Source organism: Cyrtonyx montezumae, unplaced genomic scaffold (assembly GCF_038088225.1).
Source record: "Cyrtonyx montezumae isolate F1298 unplaced genomic scaffold, pur_monq_1.0 scaffold_6, whole genome shotgun sequence".
NCBI classification, from domain to species: domain Eukaryota; kingdom Metazoa; phylum Chordata; class Aves; order Galliformes; family Odontophoridae; genus Cyrtonyx; species Cyrtonyx montezumae.
In genome coordinates, this window is record NW_027072067.1 from 6238498 (window position 1) to 6264882 (window position 26385).

General features: G+C 37.4%; 1 protein-coding gene across 1 annotated transcript in view; it reads right to left on the reverse strand.

Moving 5' to 3' along the window:
• CACNA1D (calcium voltage-gated channel subunit alpha1 D) overlaps positions 1–26385 on the reverse strand; it is a 157734-nt gene that overhangs the window by 421 nt on the left and 130928 nt on the right. Inside the window, exons 32-48 of the mRNA XM_065749761.1 lie at positions 25831–25869; positions 25283–25411; positions 24486–24551; positions 23451–23542; positions 21848–22007; positions 20825–20952; positions 20614–20710; positions 19442–19544; positions 18300–18401; positions 12556–12686; positions 6713–6829; positions 4940–5307; positions 4620–4646; positions 4054–4203; positions 2191–2354; positions 1119–1240; positions 118–438 (exon numbers count right to left, since the gene is read on the reverse strand). Coding sequence (XP_065605833.1) covers positions 118–438; positions 1119–1240; positions 2191–2354; positions 4054–4203; positions 4620–4646; positions 4940–5307; positions 6713–6829; positions 12556–12686; positions 18300–18401; positions 19442–19544; positions 20614–20710; positions 20825–20952; positions 21848–22007; positions 23451–23542; positions 24486–24551; positions 25283–25411; positions 25831–25869 — 2316 coding nt within the window. The remainder of the gene's footprint in view (positions 1–117; positions 439–1118; positions 1241–2190; positions 2355–4053; positions 4204–4619; positions 4647–4939; positions 5308–6712; positions 6830–12555; positions 12687–18299; positions 18402–19441; positions 19545–20613; positions 20711–20824; positions 20953–21847; positions 22008–23450; positions 23543–24485; positions 24552–25282; positions 25412–25830; positions 25870–26385) is intronic.

Below are 26385 nucleotides of genomic sequence, written 5' to 3' on the forward strand. Positions count from 1 at the left end.
ACATATCATAATAACATTTTCAGAGAGATCATGTCGTCTGAACCCTAAGGATTTCAGTGTTAACACAAAGGCTAAGCAGGCATTCCTGATGACTTCAGAGGTTTCTGTAATACTTACCGCTTCTACCAAGCTGTCTGCACTCCTCTGTTTGTCACTGTGTTTATGCCTAAAGTCATTAGGTACTGTTAAATTGGCTGGTGTAAATGTTCGGTACGAGATATCAGGGTCATCTGTGTACCAAGAGCTCCTGTGCAAGGAAGGCAGGCTACCATTCATATGTTCTGTAGATTCAGCCCTGTCAACTTGAATTAGAGGTGTATAATATGGAGTACGGTCCCTGATAGGAGGGGTTGCAGGTGGGGTAGCCCATGAACGCGTGGAACGACTTGGTGAATGTTTATGGGCTTTACTGGAGTCCAGACCTGCAACAGCCATGACCTGCAATGGGGAAAAATTTTTAATGTTAGTGATTTCAAACACTCTGAGTCATACTCAATTCTGATTTCAGCAGTTAGCTCAAACTCTTCAAGCAGCCACTATGCAAAGTTAATATTTTCTGATTTTCAGACACGTAAAAGAGGATCAGAACTGAAATTAGTAAATAGATCTGTATTCTTTTACTATTATAACTGTTTTATGGACCTTGCTTTCTTTGGCCTATGAGACCTATTTACCACCAAGATCTGTTTAAAAACTTCTCTCATTGCTACAAAACCTCTGCCTGGGGCTGCAGCGGGGGATAGGAGATTTGTGCCACAGAAAGATTTTGTTCAGTCATTCCATTTAATATGAAGTAATTAAAAACGTTAAAAAAATACTAACAAGGCCACACGACACAAGTCCTAGTTTAGATTAAGTAGTGTGTAAACAGGAAACAGTAACCTGGTTCACAGAAATTAAATTCAGCTGTAGGACAAAGAGTATGGATTTATTTATATTCACCATATACTGCCCGTATCTTTTAAGATCTGAATTATTGCATCCATTCATGCATTAGAATGACCACTGTGCTATATCTATGCATAGCCCTCCAGTACTGTACCACTGAAAGTCCAAGGTACAATACAGAAGGTAAAAAGATGCGATCCGTTACTAGTTACATTAAGTCCTGGATTTACCTGCTGTTGCATTAAGTGAAGTGGTAAAGCAGTGCGATGGTGGAAATTCGGAGAGAGTGGTATGTCATCTTGACTACTCTGTCTGCGGAGGCATTCAAAATTAAAGGAAGATCGTCTGTTTGCTGCAGGGAAACCATAATTCATTAGGAAAATGAAACAGTTTTCCTCAAAGTCTGTTGTTTCCACAATTCCACTGTACAACACCTATCACACAAAAAACAGCCTACTGATAAGAATAAAGTTTGCTAACAGAAGAAAGCAGTTGTCTATAAGATACAGATTCATTGTATGAGCAAATGCACAGGCAGCAATATGAGCGGCCTAACAGGACAGAATGTGCAGCAGTCATGTTTACAGAGGAAGCATTTTATTGTTCTGCAGATTGGTTTTGATACTAATTTCAGAGCCTCGCTGTACACTGCTGTGAACAGTTAAAAATAAGAGTTTATTTTTCTTCTCCATACTTCTAAATTCTTCTTTGTAATGACTCAGACTTCCAAAGGAAATAGCAAATCCCTTGTTTATACATCAAAAACTCACAACCCCACTCCATTAAGCTCACTCATGGTTCTGTTTTCCTTGAAAATCACTGAATTTCAATCTCCAGTGTTTACTAAAACAGGAGGAGGTATATGGAAGTAATCTCGTTGACATCAAGAAGCGTGGCTGTCAAGGGGGAAGGAGGTGCCAGCAGATGAGACATCAGCAACGCTGCACATCTGCCAGTGTGCATAAGGAAGGTTTAGACTGAATCCATCTGAATCCATCTAAATGTTCCAAGGAAAACTAAAGCTGCATTCTACCTTGTTTCTTCTTCATTTACCAGTTGAAGTAAACCAGCAATTACGTTGACTGCTTTTATGCTATTGGATCAGTGAGGCAAGAGATATTAGCCTGATTTGTACGTTACGATCTGTCAGTTCTGAGCATCTCTCTGAAATCTGCTGGCACTACTCATCATGAAGCATCACATTTGAAATCCAAGTTACAAAGAAGCTTTTTAAACTGGAAAAGATTTTTATGAATTCAGATCACTCTGGGTTTGCCAACAGACTGTTCTAAATTTACGTACGTGCTGGTGTTGGAGGTAGCAGCCGTCTCCTGGGAGACCTTTTCGTATCATAACAGGTCTGTGAATCATCTTCCTCAAAAAACCCACGTGGGTGATGGTAACCTTTTGGTCTCTCAAAATCTGAGTCATGGCAGTGATGTCTACAGTGGTAATCATACACGTGCCTGAGTTCAAGTACAATAAAGAAAAGATTATTACAGAGTTTCTGTAAGTGGAGCTGTTTAGATTTCTTCTAGAAGATGCCCAAACAAATCCAGGTATAACTACATTATATAATCACATGACTTAGTTTTTAAAATCTATATTATGTATCCAAACAGATTTTGAGACAGCATACATTTCTCTATTAGTATAATTACATAAAATGTTGTTAGATGAAACTTTTATCAAAGTGTATTTGCAATGAAGCTATTCCTACCAATACAGAATAAAGCGAATGTTGCTTAAAAAAAAAAAAATCAAAAACCAAAGTTCTGTTCTCCTCCTCCATTCTTTTTTCTTTTTCTGAACCCTGGGAGCGGAGCACAGAAATTCAGGAAACAGAATTCAGCCTTTCACACTCCTGAAACCTCTTTTTGTCAAAAATCAAATGGTACGAGGTTATTATTTGGCCATAATTGTCGTACAAAAAGTGAGAGTCCTGAGAATTCTGTAACAGTCAGCTTTCATGCACATCTTAGCTTTCATGTTATCCAACAAGATCCAGATTAGGGTGCCAATCTTGTCAGAACTCATTGGCGAATAAAGATAGCAAAGGGGGAGAATAAAGCATGTCTGGTGCTAGTGCATATGTGTTTACAGATCTAAGATAAAACGGAAAGAAATTTCTCTATTTCTGGGCTGTATTTTAATGTTAAGAAAATATATTAATAGAATTGGAGAATAATTTTGAGAAGTTGAATTTACCCAGCAGAAGAGAAGCTGTTTTAAGGAAGATAACCAGACAACAATGTACTCAAGCTTTTTTAAGTCCAAGTGTGAAGTTGGATCTGTCATTGCTGAAGTAATGTCATAGTGCTGTTAGTCAAGCCAGACTAACTTGGGAGCCACAGTTAGAAAAACCTACCATTAATTCCCAAAGACGCCAAGTGAAGGAAAGTTGCAGTAAAAAAGTAGAAATTATCAAAAGAAAATCAAGGAATGATATTCTTAAATCTAAAATTAAGATTTGAATGCAAACTGAAGAACGACAAAACTCTACTTGATAGAAATGCTACAATTAACAAGGCTACCGCCCTGGGTTTGGGCCAGAAAAAGCATAAATGAATCAGACAATAGAGGGGAACTGGGTTATAAAACAAGAATGCTGCAGTTACAGCACAGAAACTCAGATCAATACAAGTTTCTACAGTGTTCAGTAAAACAAACGTGTAAGCCGTGCCAGCGTGCTGACTGGAATGCCACTATGACATTTCCACGAAGAGTACAAACAAAGCATAAAAACCATCTGTTCCCAGCACATAAAGGCCAGGACAACTGTGAAATTGTTACGTGTGTGTGTTAACAGGACAGAAAATGGTGCCAAGATGAGGATGATTAATGAAGTAATATAATGACAATTTTCAAAATAAAGGTATCTAATTCTGTATCAGTCAAGTTAATACTAGCACCAGTTTATACTCAGGTCAAATCAACTTTTCTGCTTTGCTTTAAATTTGGTAAAGAACTTCTGCTGGATTCAGCATTTGATAACAAAGACAAAGGTCCTTGGTACTTCCACTCTTTTTGTCCATCATTTCACTAGCCAGTAGCTGTGCAGTATTAACTTTATGAGAGGATTTTTGGTGAAAGTGCCCTTGGTGAAGCCTACATGGATGAATACACCAATTACTGAAATCCCTCCCTCAGTTTAAACATACTCACCTGCTTCCTGACAACATGCTGTCTTCCTCATAGTATTCTTCTCCACTATAATAATCCTGCTCTCCCAAATAATGATCATCATTGCAATAGTCTCGAATGTCACGTTCCTCACGGCAAATAGTCGGTCGACGGCCATCGCCAGAGTCAGACCTGTAAGCAGCAAGCAAGCACTTGGGACTGATTATGATTTATACATGAGACATTTTTAGGTGCTTTCAAAACAAACAAACCAAAAACATTAACAACTCTCGTGGTCAGAATGTGACCTTATAGGATGTTCTGTATAACTACAGCCACAAAGTAGTTGACCTGATAGAAATATGAAAAGATAAGGGAGATGCATATTTGGGATACCAGTACAAAAATGTGGGGATGCTCTGCAAAGCCAAAAGTCTGCCTGAACTTTTTTAACCAGATAACTCTCTCAGAATTGGCAGTGGAAAATGTGTCTTAGAAGTATTCCCATCTGTTTTTTTCAGCACATGCATTGAAAGACAGTTGATTTAAAAAACTATACTGCTTTCCTACTAAAGGCACTACTTTGTAAACGTAAAAAGTTAACTCACCTAATGTATGTTTCGTAGTAGCGGGTTCTATCCAAGTAAGCCATGAAATTATGAAGAAAGATACTTTATAATCACATAGTTTTGAGAAGTTCATTGGTGATTACAATGACTGTAAAGTAACTACGATTTTTAAAAAATGACTATTTTCAAACCATATTAAAATTATACACCTTTCCCATATATTACAGCTATACTTTAAGTTTCATAAATCAATAGGGAACTGAAATGAAGCTAAATATAACATATCAGTTTCACATATAACAAGTTTTCTTAGAGAGTATTCAAAACTCCTTTAAAAGCAAATACACATGTAAATTTACCTCCTACTGCTTGGCCTTCTACGCTTCTCATGATCAGCTCTAGAGTATGAATGGTAACCGTTTTCAGATCTATGCTCATGACTTCCAAAATTAGTGTGTTTTCCATGAACAACTTTGGACACATTGGCATTATTGAGATTGGCATTCGTTGAGTTTGGAACTTGCTTTCCTACTGAGTTGTGGTTATGATGATTGTGGTACACAGAATTTCCTGTCTGAGGATATATATTTTTCTCAGTATCACTTGCAGATGGAATCGAAGGCCGCTGCACATGTAAGGGACGGTGTGTGGTGTTGATCTGCTGAAATGAATCTTGTCTGTCACTGCTAATATGGTTTATATGGTTGCCAAAGAGGGCACCATTCCTCTGTTTTATGGGAAGAGAAAGAAAAAATATAATCAGATACCTTAGTAGAACACATTTTTGACTGATGATTATTTACTTTTCTCCTACATGCGTTCAAAGTAACAATTCAAATACACTGTGGATTTCCTTTCTAATTTTGTGATACTTCAGATGGCATCTCCTGAAGTGGCAGAGATGTGATTGTGACAATGACAACATTTGGATTTCAAAGTCAAATCAACTTTATGCAGTGAACGTTGTTCTTTTTCCATACACCCGTGACATCTAGCTTTCTCCATGTTTCATTATACCGGAGAAACCCAGATTCCCATACACAAAGAACATGCACCAAATTCCTCAGAAAGGGACATGTCTGTGTAATCCTCAAGAAATTTTGGTGGAATTCTCCTGTTCTCTCAGAGCATTGGTTGCAACAGACGTCACTCAGACAGGATGGAGTGCCATGCAACAGCTTGCAAGCATATCTCAAGTAGATAGCATTAAGCTTCAGTGGTTCCATTCTTCCTTCTTGCAGAAGTACAAGAAAGAGCAATAGCTCTGTTTATCAGTCCCGAGAGTGTAATGGATGGTGAAAAAGGGAATGAAGTGATAAATTATGACTATGTCATGCATCTCTCTTTTACATCTAACCCAGATTATGTAGCCTCCCTGTCTAGCCAGGTGTGGGTCCTGGATGACAGCAGTCTGTCTTGAAGCTCAATCTAGAGAAGACAGGACGTAATGATGACTGGCAGAGAAACACATCCACTGCTGGTCACTGTAGCACTGTCCCCAGTGCCACATCCTCCTTTTTGGTGAAGGACAAAAGCAGGCTATGGGGCTTACAACAATTACTACAGAAGCACACCGTTACATCTACTTCTTATTTAAGCTTTCTTGCTGGCTAACAATGGTGTGCAAATAGCTCCTGAAATTATTTTTTCCCAGATTGATTTTTGTTGATATGCCTCACAGGAAACTGGGACTGGCCTTTACGTTTAGCTGACTACAGAAACACACACCTCTGCATCTGTTGAGCCTTGGCTGCCTAGACTTTCTTCTCTCCCACCAATGCAGAAGATATGGTATTTCCAGTTTCCTTAATACGATCACAGTTCAGCTTTGTAGGCACCATGCAAACCTCATATTTTTCTTAGGATTTGCTTAAGAATAAGTAAGAATTAATAAGAAGGAATTAGGGGCAGGAGAATCACCCAACAGGAACTGCTTCCTAAGATTACAATGAGATGCAGGTGTTCTGGTAATACCACTTTTCCAGATATAAATGAAATATACTGATGTCTACTAAATATTTATGTTTTTCTGTCCTGAGGTTTTTATTATTCTTCCATATTCAGGGATAATCTCATTCGACAAAACTCATATTATGTAACAAAAAAATCACATAGCTGTGTTCTGACATTACTTTATAAACTTCTTCCTCCTCGTCTGGATTGTTTTCCTCTGGTTCATCATCTTGCAAGTCACAGGATATAGCTCGGCGTATTTCAGGGCCGATATCATGAAGTGTCCTTAGTCCTGCCTAAATCAAGGACAATATCATAATATATTAGGAATGCATATTCTTCTTTAGTTACTTTTAAAAACAGTCATCAAGTTTGTGTATCCTGATAGTTGTAGAGGATGAATCCCCATGTATGTCTCTTTACTATTATAAATAAAAGGCCTGTAGTCCACTACAGTTCCATCTTGTTGAAGTTATCACATCCTTATTACCAGAGTAGATGCTGACTAAAATGCCACTGACGTTTATGGAACCCTACGTCATCTTATAATAAAGTATAGGTAATCAATAAGAACTAAGAATGTATTTCAATGGGATGTATGCTTGATGTCAGACACATGTTTGCAACCTGTGTTCATACAGGAAACATGAGGAGATCTTTGCTATAGCGGCAGCAGTTTTAGCAGAGCTCAGATGGTAAAGAAAGCAGTGAAATAATTCCAGCCCATTTGCACTGCACTGTGATACACAGAAACCTGTTTTAAAGCTTGAGTCTAAGACAGAAAGCCACCTAGCTCCAGCAGCTGGAAGCTCAGCATGTACTCGTTCAAATTCCTCCTCAAGTCTGCTATCACGAGCCAATTGTAGCAGGAGGTTTCCTCTGGGCAAAGAGAGACCTACACTATTATTACCTATTTTATCATTTAGCTGTGCATTTTTGATACAGATATGTATCAATCCCATGTTATTTGCCATGGGGAATGGGCATGAAGATGTGCATTATTCCCATGGGGAATAACGTGGCATGAAGATGTGTGGGGAATTTTGCATGCTTCATTGCTGCAGACAGAACTGAAGGACCGTGGAGGACACCACACATGGCTCAGTCCCACTCACGCGACCCCGGCAGCACGCTGCAGCCAGGCTTCAGCTCCAAATGGAAAGAGCTTGCTGGCTGGGGAGCAAAATGGTGTTTGGGCAGTGTGGGCAGTCAGAACCTGGAAAGGGATCAAGCAAAAAGCTTCATATCTGACTTTACCATTCACTCTTCTTCAGGTTCCGTTCATTCCAGTATTTCACTTCCTAAAAAAGGTGCTTGACTAATCACATTACCTACCTGCATTTGGCAATTACATTCTCTTTCTCAAGGGTGAACTTTGAGAGATATGCTGTAATTGAACTAAACTAAAAATCACCTACTGGGAAGTTAATATACGATATACTTTTCATGAATACATTCTTCCACTTCTTATGCTAACTGCACAGCCAAGCTTAGCAAGGTTGCAAATGTCATAATTGTGTAAGGTGCTAAAGGGAAGTAAGATTAGCACTCCCAGGTACAGATTTCAAGACAGATGAAGGGCTTTAGTAATTTGGTTACTCAGTCAATAGTAACAATGATCACTTGCATTTCCAAATCACTGACATTTCAAAATGAACTGTAGTATAAACAGAATACAATGCCAGAACTTCTAAAGCAAGAAAACGAGCATGCAGGAGAATAGCTGAATAGACCTATGCTACAGCAGTGAACATGAGAGACAGAGTAGCCCAGCCTTGATTCCCCAGCATTACACATCTCCACTGAGCCCATCCTCTAGCACTGAGGCTGAGCTCTGCTCTACAGCTGCACAAAAGCTCTGGGCTTTTGTTCCAACCCAGTCTCCCTTCTAGCCATGCCCCTTTGTGAGCACAACACTCTAAGACAGCAGTATGATACATTTCAACTCTGGCAAAAACTACCAGCTTATATCCCTGTCTGACAAACGGCGACAACATCCCATAAATATATGCCTGAATACGGAGGAAAGGCAGATGTTTGTCAGCAACATATTCAATAGTCACATAATTCCCATTACATGTCCCATTTCGTTCTGGTTTATTTCTTGGAGAATTACTCTCTTAAAGATGGCTAAGTAAAAGCAGGCAGTTTTTATCATCTCATCCCTCTTCAGCAACACTAATTTGGCTATGACAGGTCTTTTACAATGGCACAACCAACAGCAGAAGAGTAAAACCTGGATCACAGTACATAACAGAACTGCCAGTTCAGTTCATTCAGTTAAGCTGAAACAAATTATTGGTCACCAAAACCAAAGGCTCAATAAGCAATACTTGTTTGCAGAATTAAAACATTCGTCAGGTTATTTGGTCAAAGAGATTCATCTACAATTTTCCCAGCTGTCATTGAAATGACCACTACTGTGTACTGTCCCATTTTAAACAGAGTACCATAAATTATTCCAAGCAATCTAAGAACAATTTTTGTGTCAGGAGAGCTCTGCATCATAATACAAATTCTCATGCTGCACTCTTGCTGATGAGAACACCCTTTGAGACATGAGCCATCCAACTACATCTGAAGTTGGACTGATGTAAAAAGAAAGACCTGACACGTATCTGGCAGTAGGAATATCGCTCCTCTGAACCACCTTTAAGGTATTCTGCAAAGACTGCAAAGGAAGTCTGATAAAATATTTGGGTTTTACCTACAAGAAGGTTTTATACACTTTTTTTTTTTTAATTATTATTATTTTTTTTTACATATGTAAGACAATATTTAGGTACGTTTACCCTGTAGCTTTCAGCAAACTTTGTTTTCTGGCATTAGAAGATGGAAAGATCTATAAGAGCAGATGAAACACATGCAAGTGATGTTCAACCACTAGCTGTATAGGGATAACAGCACACTACATTATTCATGCTGCTCTGCATAGCGCAGCTGTTGTTTCTGCTCAGGTCTGTTGATGTTTCTTTGAAGTGGAGGGAGAAAAGAGATACATGCTGCTCTATTTGATCGCATCTAACTCTATTCAAAAAGATTTTGGTAGAGATTTGTAAAAGTTTTTTCTTATTCAGACATTTTTCTTCGCCGAATTTAATTTCTGATGCCTTTGTTGCTTTATTTGTTGCATGGGAAAGATGAGATGCATCAGTTCAATAGTTAGTTAGTGAACCAGTGACACATAGTGCTCTGAGCAACATAATTACATAATAAAAGCAAGCATGGCTTTAAATAGGCTTTCCTCTAACTACACAAGATGCCTTGAAATTATCACAATAATTCTGTGCAGCTGTGCTTTTTGAGGCACAATATCACCTGCAATTCTTTCAGGATGTCACAGAGCACAGAGCACTAATACACCGTGTGCCAGACCACATCCCAAGAGACGATTAACGATGCCTCTGTCTGTGGCACAGCACTGAGATGACACGTGCTTCCAAATGCTGAAGTAACAGAACTGCAGGAGTCCCATAGTGGCAAAAAATGTCATATGACTGATATAGCTCGGAATTGGTCATTCAGAGGGAGATCACATTAAAAAAATACCCAGAAAGCACCATGCAACAAAACACAAAAACATTTAAAAGTCATGTGGAAATACTGAAAAGTTAAATCTGTATAAAAGATTATTAACTAAGACCTAATAGTTTTAAGATCAATTTTATACATCTATAGCGTTCACAAAACAATAGTACCGTTTTGGATCCACGTTTTACAGTAAGAGGTTTTTGTACTCAGAACAAAGTCAGAACTGTTAGAAAAACATGTCAATGTTTATAAATATTGGAATGAACAAAAGAGAATTCCCTATAAATGAACTGAGTGCAAATATGTCTTGAGGTATAACGTAGCCTACACATAACGGAGTTTAAGCTTACATTAGGATGTGTAAATGCAACAGTTTGAGTAAGAATCACTATCACCACAGTATCTCTTGTCATAAAATAAAAAATGCTCCATAGTTGAGGCATTTTACAGTGATATTAGGAAATGGAAGTGACAGTCATAAGCTCCATTTCATAGATTATAGAAGAATGATGGACAGTTACATATATTGCTATATAAACTCAGATCTGAAATAAAGCACAAACATGAATTCTAAATTCTTATGTCTTAAGAATTACTGAAAGCATATGACTATGAAACTGTTCATAAAACCATTTTACTTTCAGAAAATGAACATGCTTTTACTACCTGCTTATCCTATAGTAAAGAAAACAAACAAAAAATCCCAACAGCACAGCTGCACTGACACAAAAATAAGCTGAAGCTGATAGGAACAGAATAAAAATCCAGAACTACTGAAGTAAGAAAGCAAGCATGCAAAAGAGTAGCTGAATAGACCTACGCTATAGCAGTGAACATAAGAGACATAGTAGCCCAGTCTTGATTCCCCCGTGTTACTCATCTCCATCGAATCCATCCTCTAATGCTGAGGCTGAGCTCTGCTCTGCAGCTGCACAAAAGCTCTGGGCTTTTCCTCAAACCCAGACTCCTTTCTAGCTAAGCTCTGCAGTGAATGCAACATGAACACAGGAGACAATTAAACTGAACCTGAGCAAAACGTGTTAACCTCTCAGCTGATGCTAACCAGAGGTCTCTTTTATTCTCCCAAGTTAATTGCTGATGATAGTTCTTAAAAAATAATCATGAGAAAAAGCGTAATTAGATAACCTGAAGCATATTTCCCAAATCAAGTTCAACTCAATAAATCAGTGTTCTGTTTATTTGTGATATGAAGAAAAATATCCATTAAATTTTAATGGCACCTGCTAACGTAGGTTATGCATAAATAAATGTAAAATATAGATGAAAATATTACATAGTTCAGAGCATTTGTCTTCCCTAGAAAAAAGACTAAAAATTAATTCATCATTTGCTCTACATAGTAGATAGAAGTAATTAAACTCATTCATGCTTCACTTAACATTTATCTTCACCAGCAATGTGACTACTGTTTGGCTCAATACACATTTCTGTCACCACAGAAAACCATTTATTTAACTACTGCTACAGAACAAAGGCCAGAACAAAGTTATAATCCTTCTTACTGCATAAATATCAGTCAGTAGGACAAGAAAGGCAGTGTGAGCAATCCAGCCCTAAGTAATTCTGTGTCTCATGCCCTAGGAGTGTACCTAACACAAAAAAATATTAGGAGATATCTAACAGGAATTGCTGCTTATCATTTCAAAACTAGTTGCCCAGTAACAAAAAATTATAATAAAGTCCTAATCCAATAAAAACAATGCAGTAAATGATGTCAGGAATTATTTGAGGACATCCTCCCATTTTTCTGTTTCAAAGCTCATAACAAAAAGGGTATAACCAGATAGAATCTTTCAAACTATAATCTCCAGGTCACTTAATCTCAATGGACAGTTTACTGTAGGCTTCCCAAGAGAGAGAAGGTCAAAGGGTCCTGTCTATAGTCATGGTTTCCATCTGGTAGCTTGTTTTAAGAGACTGGCAGAAGTAAATGACATTAATATAGCACGCTAATATTAATTATATAGAAAGTTAAGTTCCAAATGTTAAAACTGCTGATAGGAAGGTATTTCACCAGTAATCATGAATGGGAAAAAAAGAAAAGAAAAAAAAAAAGAACAATGAGAATTAGCAAGCAAGATAATACCGTGCAGAAATTTCTTTACTATGAGATAGCACCTGTCAGGATGTTTTCTGAGAACTGTTTTATATTGTGGTAGGAACATGAGAAATTAAAGAAAAGAAAAACAAATAATGGAAATGATAGCTTAGAACTTCATTTATCTGACTTTACATCAACCTGACTGGTTGAGGAATCTTATAACTGTTGCTGCCATCTGAATAACCCACAGAGAATAATGTATTGCACTTACCTCATTACAGACAGAAAAGCAGGATTACGTTTTACTTTTCTGATGAACAAAGAGTCCCAGCTAAACAAAATCCTTGCAGCACTGCACAACCATCAACATTCATTACCTGGTATGTCAAGCTCACAAAATGGTTAGTTAAAATGTAAAAACAAAATCACCTGCAGAGCAATCGTGGTATTCTTCGCAGGATATTTCCCCACCAGTCCTTGTTCTTTGCGTTTCTTGAATTTCCTAAAGTAGTCCTGTATCAGGAAGGTGGCATAGAACTTCCCCACGGTTACCTCATCATCTAAATGAACAGACCAGACAGATCTCTCCCAGGTCAGCACATTTGGCAATAGCCTGTACACTCATATCTGATTCGGGGGAAGAATTTTGATGGGTTCAATAGGTACTACACCTTCAGCTTACATCAACAGGACCTCTAACTAGCTTAAAGCAATGTTTTAGCAAGCAGGTTATGCTGTCAGTTAAGTAGACTCACCCTTAATAAAGAAGAAAATACAATGCTTTACTAAGTCTCACATACCAGTACATTATTAGTTCATGTAAGTTTCTAACAAAACCATCAGCATCTCTGTATGTGCATAGAAACTGAAATATTGCTTTTCATTACTTGATATAAATGAACTAAAACAAGTTACAGTGACTTACAAAAGAGCAACTCCATATGAAAAGTCCTGCTCACTATATCTCACTTTTTCTTCTTGCTGCTACGAATTTTCTTGGTCAATATATCAATATAATATTTTTTTAATTGTGTAAGGACTTCAACAACTTTATAGGTTGCTTTGCTATGTACTTTCTTAACATCTTCCACTTTGTATTGGCTGTGTATCCCAAATACTTGTGTTGGACTGTATCTTTTGCACTCTTGCTGTCACTCAAGTAGGCTGACTCTAGACTCAAATCTCACTGTGTTTACAATTTCACACATTTTCTGTGAGGTCCTTTCTTAAGTGAAGATTTGGACCTTAGCAACCTCCCAGTCAGGTGGTGATAAAAGTGAATATGAAACACACATACTTGGTGTTTCCCCATATTATTGTATTGTATCACCTCTGATAGGCTGATAGATATGAAAATAATTTATGACAATTAATTGTGTACAGTTCAAAAGATATACAACAGTGAGGGCAGTAAAAACAGAGTCACTATTGTGAAAAGAATCCAAATTTCAAAATATTCAACATTCAAAGTCAGGTACCTTATGATATCAAAATCTCCTAGTTCATAGCATGTACGTATGTACATGCGTTCTGTTCGATCATTCAGCTGTGTAAGTTTGGTCTCCTGATGCGTAATGCTTGCCAGAAAACTAGAAATAGTTTTCTATTAAAAAACATTGCTTTTGTTCTCACACACTTCCTTCTCCTAGAGTTATCTACAAAGCTGGTTGCTATCCTTTTTGCTTTGTTGCCTTGTTGTGGTATACTGAGACAGCTATTTACAGCTGGCTCGGTAGAGCTCTACAGATAGGAAGGCTGGTGGTCCCTGGCAGGGCCACATCCTGAAGACAGTAAGTCCCTGCCACTCCCATCACCCCTGTGACAGACAGGTGCTTACACACCTCCGGATCTGGGTTACACTGTCATGACTTTTTTGGTTTCACACGGGAAATCTAAAGTGCTCACGTGTATTTTATCAATATCTTGGATAGAAAAAAAATATTCTTTTTTTTAAGGTTTATCTCATTTGTTTTTCTCTCTAACAGAGATGTGTATAGACCTGAGATGTATCTTCATTTGCTTTGTCTTTTTTTTCTTACCTATGCACGCATCTTCTTAAGCAAGATTTTCCCCACTCAAGTGATGTTTTTAAAGTGATGGTCATTTACTGTGACATCATACAATAGTGTTTGAATAAAATATTTTCCTTGTGTGTTAGTTTTATCGATATGTCCCAATGTATCTCATTAGTAATAGTTAACAGTATTTTTACCTCTAATATCACAGCTTTTGCTAATTTAAATATTTTTAACTTTCTGCTTTTCAGGACCCACTTTCAAGTCAATAAAAAGGATGGGGAAATCCAATTTGTGTGTAAAGCAGTTTAAATTTATTTCTGTCCCTGCAACAAAACCTGACTTCAAATGAATCCTCACCACTCAAAAAAAGTTCCCTCCAGAATTCATAGGATGTATTTCATTACAATGTCTGAGGATGGCTATATGATGTGAGAAACTATGACAAGCTTTAATTTCAAGAAAATTGAACCAGGGACGTTTTCTCCCAACATATTATTTCACTAAAGGTATCAGAGCAAAACAAATTATAATTGGCTAAAAATATCTTGGCTGGGAGAGCAGCCTGCTGTCAGAAATGTCTTTGCACGTTAGTGTGTCTGTTCTGCCAAATACCAACATCCCTTTGAGGGGCTGAGCCCCTCCAGTTCCCATTAGGAAATGAGGACTCCACAGCTCACAAGAAGCTTCCCAGTGTCCTGATCCACTCTGAGCAGTAGAAAAGATTTTTTACTGACTCTCCAAATCTAATTTTTAATCTTTTGTGTGAACATTCACTTTGATATTCATCTGTGACCTCTCTTGGCAGCTTCTCCAGAGCCTAGTGGTCTTTCGTACTCGGAAGATATCTCTTATAAAGTATCTGATCTAAACTTGCCTTCCTTAGCTTAGCTGAATCCATTCATTTCTGCAATGTACCCTCGGTCAAACTGACCAGATAAGCTTTTCCCCATCCTTTGTATTATATTGTTTAAACTACTTGAACAGAGCTTTTGAGGAAGTGATATAGCAAATGGTTCCTACAAAGAACAAGCACATAGAAGTGACAGACTCGATAAAACATACACTACCATGGTTTGCACTTAGAGCATGTCTCAAGACAGGCTATGATTACTGACTGTACCTGAGACAACCATACCTCCAAAGTCTCAGAATGCACAAATGAAGGGCCCTATTAATTGCTGTGGAGATTTTTTTTTTTTTGATAAGCATATTAGCTGAATGCATTACCATTTTCCTGAATCGTGCATGCCAAAGTCTGTATGTACAAACAAGATGCATGTGTACTTCACAGGCACAGTCAGTTGTATTGCAGACACGTGCACACAAGAACTGAAGCTTGGCCAAGGGGAGCCATCCTTGACACATAGAGCCAGATATGGACAGGGAGGGAGGCAGCTAAGCGTAACTGACCACAGTTTCGACAGATCTATAGCTACAAATGGGGACAGCAAAAGGAATCATTTCAGTAGGAAGTTATTGGAAGAGGGCAAAAAGTATTAGGCAGGATTAAACGGGCTTGCAGGTGGAGACTGGGGAATTTAAAAAATAGAAAGCAGGTGAATCTTTAGCGAGTGGTATGTCTTTCTCTCACTCTGTAGTCTCCTAGCAATATTAACACGTATAAACAGTCAGGCTTATGACTCTCGTTCTGTTTTTTGCAGAGCAGCTTCAGTTAGCCTGAAAATCTGTTGCTAACTTTTAACAGTTTAATTTAATTACATTAATAAGTTATTCAACCAGTACCAACAATTAGCAGGCAGCCCATTTCTAGTGCATCTATTTAGAGTTAAGCAAAGGAAAAAACAGAACACACACACACAAAAAAACCTTTTCTGTGGATTGCTTTCATTGTGCTCTGCAAATAACTGATCTGTTCTCTTTGTGTTCAGGAGGTGTGATCACAGGCTCACGAAGGATCTAACACCCAGTAATAGCAGCAGAAGTCGTATTTGAGAAAAATATCATGAACTAGACAGCTCAATACTTGTAAGTACATGTGATTGTAGTACAGAGAATTTGGATTCTTTGGTGTTTTACGCTGAAAACCTGTCTCTTGGCAGGCTGTTATTTATCAGCTGTCACAGGTGTAACTGTCATATACAATTTTCTATTGAATATTAAGCTTTGATAGAAATTGATTTTTTTTTCTGTATACTAAGCTATATTACACTCCCAGGGCACATGAATGTAAAATAGCTGTAATCCTCATTTTTTTCTAGATAGGTTACACTATTTTCAATTGTTGCACAAGTCTTAATGAGACCTGAAGAGAAACAAAGTCAAAATGAAATTGAAAATTGGTGAATCTTAAGGGCTTTGATGGTTGGACTAGATGTTCTTAGCGATCTTTTCCAACCTTAATGATTCTATGACTACTCAAAATGTCCTTGCTTATGTATAAGCCATACAGGTTTTTATCACGCAGACTGTTACCTAGATTTTCTGTCTTCTAGCTACACTGTAGAGCTAAACTTGTGGAAGAAATATTAGCAATGGATTTTAGTATAGCTGAAAGTAAATACACAGCTTATATTCAGCAATGAGATGAAACTGAAGTTAACAGTGAGTTGCTATGTGAGATTAGTTCTAGAAATGTGATCTTTAAAGATTCTCTGTCAAAGATTGGTTTAGGCAGGCACAGCTCACTATTCTGAAGCATGCTTCTCTATTTCAATAAAAAATGTAGGGGAATAAAGTTGGCAAGAGGCAACACCAATTCCATGCCACCACCCTAAAACAGAATTGCTTCAGAATATTCGGAAAGACTCATAGTTGAAAGGAACAGAGGCTGCAGAAAAAGCTCAAGCACATAGTTACAACAATAACAAAGCAATTCATCTACGCCATGCAAGCAACTAGGTGTAAAGCTGAAAACAACAGAGTAGAACACAAAAGAAAATTGTTTTAAATGTGCAGTATCAGTTCCCCTTTGGATCGTCAAATTTGCTACATCTTTGTCTTGATCCCCACTATCAGCTGGCAGCCACCACACCAGTAGCAAGTGGCTCCCTGCAGCGACCAAGCTAATGCTGCTTCTGGGGTCATGCTGAACAGCGGGGCAGCCAGCATGCTCCTCCTCCCCTAGAGACTGAGAGTGTCACCTTCAGAAAGGGATCAGCCTCCACCACCATCGGGCCTGGATCTTGAGTCTGCTTCCAAACCTGAGTCTGATCAGTCTTGAAAGCTGCTGTAGCACTATAAAAGTACAATAAACTACAAAAAATACCAGATGATTACAGTGGATCGGTATATTGGACGTGTAGATACATCTATCCTGGGTGTGAATGGACAGTGCAACAGATCCTGCACCTTTAAAACTTGAAAAAGCAAGTATAATGTCACCTAAACCTACACTATAACATATTGGTAAAAATGTATATATTGAAAAACTCTAAATATATATATAGGAATATATATATTTAAAAAGGAATATAACAATATTTGATCTCATCTCACTGCACGTAGAAATAAGTAATCTATGTGCCTCATACCTTGTGCAAACACACCGGTACGACAATTTAGATATTTTTTACATGGGCCATACTCATACCTCAGTCATACTGGCATAAATCTGAACCAGTTCCATCATGTGTTGGCTGTGGAACTGCTCTGGTTTAAGCTAGTGTAACTGAGATAACTTAGCCTCTTGCTTTATCAGTTTAGCAGAAAAAATTATTTTTAGTCTTGCAATTAAAATTTTCTTAGTGTTCTCACAGAAGTATTCAACGTATACAAGGATTTAAGCTAAAATGCAGCATACATTGTCAAGCTTAATTAGTAAAAAATACATATTATTTTGCTGAATGCACTGAAATTAAGTTACCTTTAGTTTATTCCATTGAATGACTTGAAATTAAGACTAAATTTAGGTCTAATAAGGTGCTGTTGGTTTTTTTTTCAAGCAAGAAAATAAACATTAAATGTGTTTTCCTCTTTCTTTTTGATCTAAGGAAGCTGTAATAATTAGTCCTACATTTATTACCTAATGTAACAGGATATAACATTCTCTGTGTCATTTTGCTATTATTGTTTGTTGTCCTTTAATGACACTATCATTTCAAGTTTTACTGATCTTATTTTTTTAGTTCCTATGAATCTACAAAGGACAAAAAAAAAAAAAAGAGAAGAGCATATGGCAAAGTTCATCACACTGACCGCCAGCCGGAGGGACAACTTGGTCAAGTAATTTCATGCTAGTTTTCTTCCATATTTTCTTTATAACTGCTCTAAGTTCTTCATTTGCTTGCTCTAGGTTACCTGTGGCAACGAAATAGAGACACAGAGGATGACAATTATGTTTCAATTAGCTGCAATAAATTATCCTTTGGATATCAATTTGTTGTACCTGTATAAAGACTGATAAAGACTGTGAGCAGCAGCCTAAGCTCCATGAAGTAGCAGATAATACTACTACAATAATTAAAGAGAAGGAAAGGTGTAAGAGGTTGAACTCCTAGGGGCTTTCAAATTTGGAGTACTTCAGAGGTCAAAAGCAATTTACAGATCTTGGCTCTACTCTGTCACTGCTTAATAACTTCCTCCTAAACTGTGCAGCACATGAAAACTCTACAAGCCACATTTTTTGTGATCCAAAGGTGGCCTTTTTTTTTTTTTTTTTGGCTTACTGATTCACAGTAACTTCTCAACTGTGCAGGCTTGCAAGCTCAGCATCTTCTGCAGGGCTCACCTTAGCCAAAGCACTGTCTGAGGAGGCTTAGGTGGTGTGCTGTGGCAGCAGAACTCAAATTCTGCTGAGAACAGCAGAGAACATGGAACAGGAAGAAATGAAAGTAAAATAAGGAAAATATAATATGAAAAGCAAAATCTCCTTGAACATAACACAGTTTTTTTCAGGACTTCCCCCTGATGCACATTACAGAAACCATTCCGCCCCATAAGAACTAACCTCCACCAACCTACAGATGTCACTTTCATGGCTGTAAAAGCCTCAGTTACATTAATGTGGGATCCAAGATACTAATTTAAAGAGCAGTAAGGAGGAAGCATCTTGATTGGATAAAATGGGGAACTCATTCATTCCTTGCAGTAGAAGTCCTGTTACACCACTGCTAAGTGTTTTTAACTGACCAGGTAAAAGTATGCCACAATTTCTAAGATTGCTTGGTCCTCTTTTATTTTCTAACAAATCATTCTCAACAGTACACAATACAAAACCAAACCAAATCCACTGAGACTTAAGGAGTCTTATTCATGTTCAACAGAAGCAATAATTCCTAGTTTTTCCCCATTGCACTTTCTGACAAGTGCAATAAAGACTTGGCAGATAAGAACCTTACCTTCTGTTTTTATCTTTAGAGCAGTCCTAACCAAAGCAAACAAAGTAGCATTGAACATGACGGTTCCGTCACTATTTAGTGGCATATTCATGGCTACTAACCTCTGTGAAGGAGAAAAGAACACTTTGTTTGAAAAAAGAAAAAAACCCTTCTGTAACTTTCACTTCTGAAAAGGTGACATAATCAAATAACATCCACTGAGAGCCATAATATGTAATTTTTCAAGAAATATTGAGCCTTCTATTCCAACTGTTTTTAATAAACACCACTGTCGCCTACTTCTGATACTGATGATAGGGATGCTTCTACCAAAGCTAGAACTACCCAATAGTTGCAATGGATTTTGGTATTCCTTTTGACCCTAGTGTTTTGTACATCAGCTTGTCTATTTATAATACAAACAAAGAAAATTCAAAGCACAGCACTGTTGTAAGGATCCTTTAAGGTGCTACCTTATTCCTACTGAAATTGCTAAAACTATAACACCTGTAGTTTTCAATTCCTCAAATAATATAATAAAGCAACTTAGAGTTGCTTTTCAACTTTTATATTAAAATGCAATTGTCATCCAAATTACACATCGTGCCAAACAAGTTTTACTTTATTTTAAACTTCCGACAATTTTCAGTCTTCTCACGCCGTTCTGCATATTATTTGGACACTGTTATTCATCTCCATGTGGTTTATCATCTTCCCGTCTCCTCCCCTCAGTGACAGTTCTAAGTTTCATGTGAAGCAAATATTCCACGGATGCACCCATACAAATATTTTAGTTCATGATTTAGTTTTGATAAAGTAAGCTATCACTTTCTCCCTGGGATTGTAAAGAAACCAGAAATCTCATTGGGTCACCATCATTGCTGGGTGGAATTAGTTCATATATATCATTAGTCTTTTGCTGTGATACATGTGTTCAGCAACTCCTTTTACTTTGGTGCTCTGTCAAGAATTTCATGTTGGCAATAAACTCAAATGATTACACAGAGAGAAATGACACTGATATTGCTAGTTTAAGTCAAGTCCATGGAAAATTGGGAAAACGAGAGAGTGAAGGAGATCTTGTGACTAAACAGGATTACTGTGCAGACACGACAAGTATTTGGCAGAGCTGAATCATCAAATGTTTCAACAGAGAAAAAAAAAACCTACAAAGGAAAAAGGGTAGAACCTACCTTGCAGGCCACTCGGTGAGGGCATAATTTGCCAAAACCAAGTGGTGGCTGAATGCGTCTCAGTAACGTAACCACATCAAGATGCTTTATCCTTCCCCTAGAACCAACACATATCAATTATCAAATATACACACATTCTCAAAGAATATATTATGTTCTGCTCTCAATATTTTTGCCAGATAAGTCCTACCAGAGAAGTACTCCAACTTACTTTGCTTCGGGGTCATATTCTGACCATATCCTTTTGAACTCATCCAAATGATGAGGACCCAGAATGGACCAGTCACGTGTCAAATAGTCAAAGTTATCCATAATGACAGCCACAAATAAGTTTATTATCTAAAAAGCAATTAAGAACACAGATCTACATTTAATGTTTTGAGGTACAAATATTTTCGGTAAGTAACATTATGAGGTAGGAGGTGCAGAATTCAGGCACCAACATAAATAATGATTTTTGGGAAACACTATTGAATATCACAGAAAAAACTTGCTGACAATTTAAGTGCCTATCTGCAACTCTATCAAGCATCCAGACGACAAAAGTATGATTCTGCTGTACACTACTCAATCTTTGACATAGGCTGCTTAATGTTTTTGTTTCTCTTTGGCTGGGCAGATACAAGAATGGATCCAACACTTGAGAGACACACTGGATATTTGTATCCACGAGATTCAATGACATGTCAGTGAGATTTCTGCGTGTGTTTCATTAAAGTAACAGATAACACAGGATGGTTACGTTGACAGTGGTTCAGGATTCTGTTCCTTTTGCCAGGAGAACAGAACTGTGAATGGAACAAATCAACCAGCTAAGGCATCTGCAATGAGGAAAAACGTATTTCAGAGAGTATTGTAGAACAAATAATTAATTACACCATGGATTAGAAAGAAAGTTTATAGTTCAGACCTCACGTGCCACAGTTGAAACATACTTTTAGAGACACATACAAATTCTGTCAAAGTGAAAAAACGATCACCTTAGTTTTCAAATGTGCAAGCAACCACTCTTGGCTTACAGGGAGGCCTGTGGTCACAAGGATATCTTTTAAATGAGAATTTACTGGGCTGCAGCATAGGAGATAGGATCTAGGGACTTGTGTGAAAAACAAATGCTTGCAAAATATTTTAGGTATGGGATTCTACATCATTGTCTGACTTCACTGCTGTTTTATGTCAGAAGAAATTAAAAAGTTAATGCTTATTTCTGATAATAATCACCAGCTGAACTTACCAAAAATGCACAAAGCATATAAAAACTGATAAAATAAATGATGGCAAAATTGCTTCCACATGTGTATTCTTCCCCTGGATTATAATCAGATTCTGGATCACAGCGTTTTCCAGGCAAACATGCCAGCATGATTTCCTGCCAGGCTTCTCCAGTTGCACACCTTCATGAAATCACAAAGAGAAATGAAGAATTAATTAATCAAAATGAACAAAAGATGAATTAATTTGTTAAGTTCCAATAAAATACCTGGAGCTGTAAATATAGAAACATGAAAACAGACGATAAATTCCTCAGAGTATGAATAAATTGACAATTATAGAGTACGTTTCAGAAATGAGAAGCTCAGACCTGACGGTGCACACAGATTTTATATGGTGCACACTCATGCACCAGAAAGGCTTGCATATAAAAATTTTGCACCCCAAAGTGTGATTTACAAGTTAAATAGTGATATGCATATGGAGAACTTCTGTATATCCCATACATTTATTCAGTTTTGTCTGAGATCTACAGTGAGTGTGGAAGAAACATCATGTCTGAGGATACATTTCAGTTGAGTCAGGCAGCATGTAAGGCAGAAGGCCTGGATGAAACCACAGCAGTGACAGAGCTGTGTGGCAGAATACAGGTGCTCTCTTTCTCCTTTTCCTGGTCGTCTTGTTATCTACCCTATAAATTCAGAATGATCCTGACAAACTGAGCACAGAACTCTGTCCACTGCTCTATTTCCTGTACAATCAGTCCTGCATTAGCACTATTAGCTGTACTGCTTCTGTGCTCTTCATTATGCCATGATGATATATATACTTATTAGGACATGGCTTTGATATCTCTGTGTTGCTCCAATTTGTGCCTTTATCTCTTGATCCTCTTGTCAAACATGTCTGCTGTAAAAGAGAACCTCTCTTCAGAATAGGGTAGAAAATGCATAGGAGCCAAGTGGAGATACAGACTCACGGGCATCACAGTCACAAAATCAAGACCAACACCCTCAGAGGCATGCCTGGTCCCCATCCTTCTCTCCACTTGCTCCAGGGCATTCTCAAGCACTCCCAGTACAGGTTTGCCCTTCTAGTGACAGAGATTCCATAATCCCCCAGGATTACCAGCACAAAGAAATAGCCACCTGTGAAAAATAAACTGTTCTTCATATTTTACGTAGAGATAGCAAGTCTCTTGCTGAAGAAGGCGTCAGATAAGAGGTAGGCAAAATATGAAGAGCAGTTTATTTTTTCTATCTTTGCAACAACTTTTCACCTTTTCTTTTCAAACTGTCTAGCTTGCCTGGCCTTCTAAAAAATAAAACAAGGGCAAAGTATTTTTTCCCTTTCCCAGCACCTGCACAGTGCCATCAGGGTTGACTATACTTAGGCTCCACCAGAAGAAAATTCCTCCATGAATGAGCTGTTTCACAACAGCTGTCATGACTTCAGGCCTGTAGCAACTGATTACAACCCAGTGGGTGCTCAGCATACCACTGCAGACAGTATGTGCTGACAGGGAATTGTTTCTAACTTTGAAACAAGTTCAGAGCAAGTCCTATAGATATTTTTCCTAGACCACTGAAATGGGATGCACCTAGTGAGAGTTCAGGTTCACTCACCTGAAGAGAAGCAGCACAGCTTGGGGGAAAGTTTGAAAATTGTTGTTTCTGTTTATTTGATTGTTGTCTCTCATGGCCACTTTTCCAAATACCTACAGAAAAGCAAAATTTTACTTTCATCTGAACAGCTGGTACTCTCAGAAGCTGTGGTCCCTGTCATCTAGAAGCAGCCTCAGCACATATGAAAAAAAAAATATACTTTCTCTTCTGTCTTTAGATTTTTTCCTGATAACGTAGATGTAGTAAATATTTTACATGTACAAGATAATTCTTAATTTCATTTTGGCATCACTAATTCATTATCATACCAGTACTTTCTCTTGTATTTTAGATGACTACGTATTTGCTTTGAACTGGCACCTATAGTCCTTTGTTGGGATTAAAACCCCATAACAATAAGTACAATGCATACTGGTAGTAAGAAATGACTGCTGTCCTGAAAATTGTAGATCTACATAGACAGACAATGATGGAAGACAAAGAATAGTCTGAGCATGAAAATGAGTGCATTTCTCCAAAATTAAACTGTAATTCCTTGGTCAAAAAGCATTCTTTCTCTCCAAAATAATTAATTGATATCTTCTTGCAGTACAGTGAAAGCTGTTATTTAATCAAGAGAGATTAATGTTGCTGTGCTCTGCATACATGCTGCTCCCTTGGTTTGGGAAACTTAAAACTTTGGGAACAAAAGAAAATTTTTTTGACTGTAATGCCTTACTCCAAAAACAAATCTACAGTAAAAAGCCATGCATTTTTCCATGCATTCATGCATAGGATAAGCTCACAGTAATTGAAGGAGGAAGATCACCTCTCAGCAAAACAAGATACTATAAACTCACATCCAGCTCCTCTTTTTATCTTTTTGGATTTTCTGACTGTTAAAATCACAGTCAACAAAAGATTTCTACATTATTCTGAAAACTCTGCCTAATAAATAGTGCCACTATCAAGAGAATATTTCAGAAAGCACCTTGTTATACAGGTCTCAGAGTAGCCAACTGTGCTCCTGTAGAGAGTTAAAACACCTCAACTTACCTGCATTCCAATGACAGCATAGATGAAGAACAGCATAGCTATCAGAAGGGCAACATAAGGCAGAGCCTGGAAAAGGGACAAGTGCACTGAATTTTAATAATTTCATATCATATCTTCCATTTCAATTTACAAAAATAATTTCTTTGCACACTACATGCTCTCCAACTGTTTTTCTTTCTAGGTAAATGCTTGAAATGTTATTAACTTTTAATAATCTGTCATATGCAATGAACATGAGTTTTGTTATATTTTAAATTACTTCTGCCAGTAATCCAGGGGAAAGATCCAACTTTAACAGTTATGTTACTGATTGTGCCAACTCAGAGGTTCTTCCCACTGAATTACATTAACTTCACCTACATCAGTTTTCAGGGGCAAGGCTTAAAAAATGTATTTACTACACTTATGAAATCAGTTCTGTATAAAAAAAGATTAAATTCCTCTTTGGTAGTCATCTAATAAAATGTGTGGAAGTATAAGACTGGTGTGCATCAAATAAAATAATTTTTTAATTTAACAAAAAATTCCCTTTTAGTTATATAAAATACTTATGAAGTACTACATAAATCTCTTTGTGGCAGTTAACCTTCATGACAAAGAATGATCCTTGGACTCACAGAAGGAAGCAGCAGCCAAGTTTCTCGTAGCAGTAATGCGTAAAAGTATTTCTATGTGTAATCACTGATAGAACACATTTCAAAAGAAATGCTATTTGCACTCCATGAAGTGTTGCTTCAAAAAAATTGGTATACAGAATTGTCATCATTGTAGAGCAAATTTAAATAAATTTTGCTAACCTGAAATGACTTAATAAATGTCCACAGTAAAGTTCTGATTCCTTCTCCTCTGCTAAGCAGCTTCACCAACCTCATCACTCGGAAAAGACGGAAAAAAGTGATGGAGATTCTAGCGCTGTCTTCGGAGTTCTGAAGAGCATCATGAAGAAGTCAAACCAAATACAAACACAGACATGCAACACTTTCAGAAAAACAACATCAAATGCAGAGGTGGAAGAGGTAAGATTTGAAAATGTATCTTGAGGGCCTTTTCACCTTGATAAGAATGATATGAAAGGAAAAATTACATGCTAAAAACACAGGACCTGTAGAAATGCTTCACACATCACATGCATTTCCAAGTTTTCTGGTTTGTTAATAGGGATAATATTGGGTTTGTTTGTAGTAGACTTCAATAATACATTGACAATGGATGCAAACCACTGCATACACCTTTGTAGTAAGACAGTTATGAAAAATACAGAAAAAATTGGTGGAAAATAGAGACATGGTAAAAAGAATAAACTCAAGTAGAGGTAAAACCACTGGGGCCAGTTTACTAATCTTACCCCAGACTCATCAGTTGTGACTGTTTCAGTTGGCTTTGGCTTTAAGAAATTAAGAACATTAAATATTAAAATCAAGTAAGAGATCAAAAAAATCAGCTTTACCATAAACAGAAAGACATTTTTCATTTCTAAATGTGAACATCTTTCAACTCTATATTCTTCCAGAACAGAGCATTAATATCTTCAGTAAAACCTTCAATTTAGCATTTTACATTGGCTGACTCATACTAAAATTTGCCACTTTAAAACATGTTTAAGAGAATCAGTATAAAATGAATACAAAGTTAAATACCTGTTCCCATGTAAGCCAAACAAAATTAGCACCCAGTTTCCACAGGTTGTATAAAAATGTAGGAATAAGCCTTAAATATGACTCAATAACAAAGCTTTGGGGCCAAATCAGCTTTTCAAGTTCTCTGCTATGCTTTTTTTGAAAGTTAATTATACCATCACTGGAATCTAACCATATTCAGTTAATTGTGTTTTATGTCAAATCAGAGTTCCCCCAAAGCAAAGTTCACAAGTTAATGAGCTACAGACAGGAGAAAGAAGCAT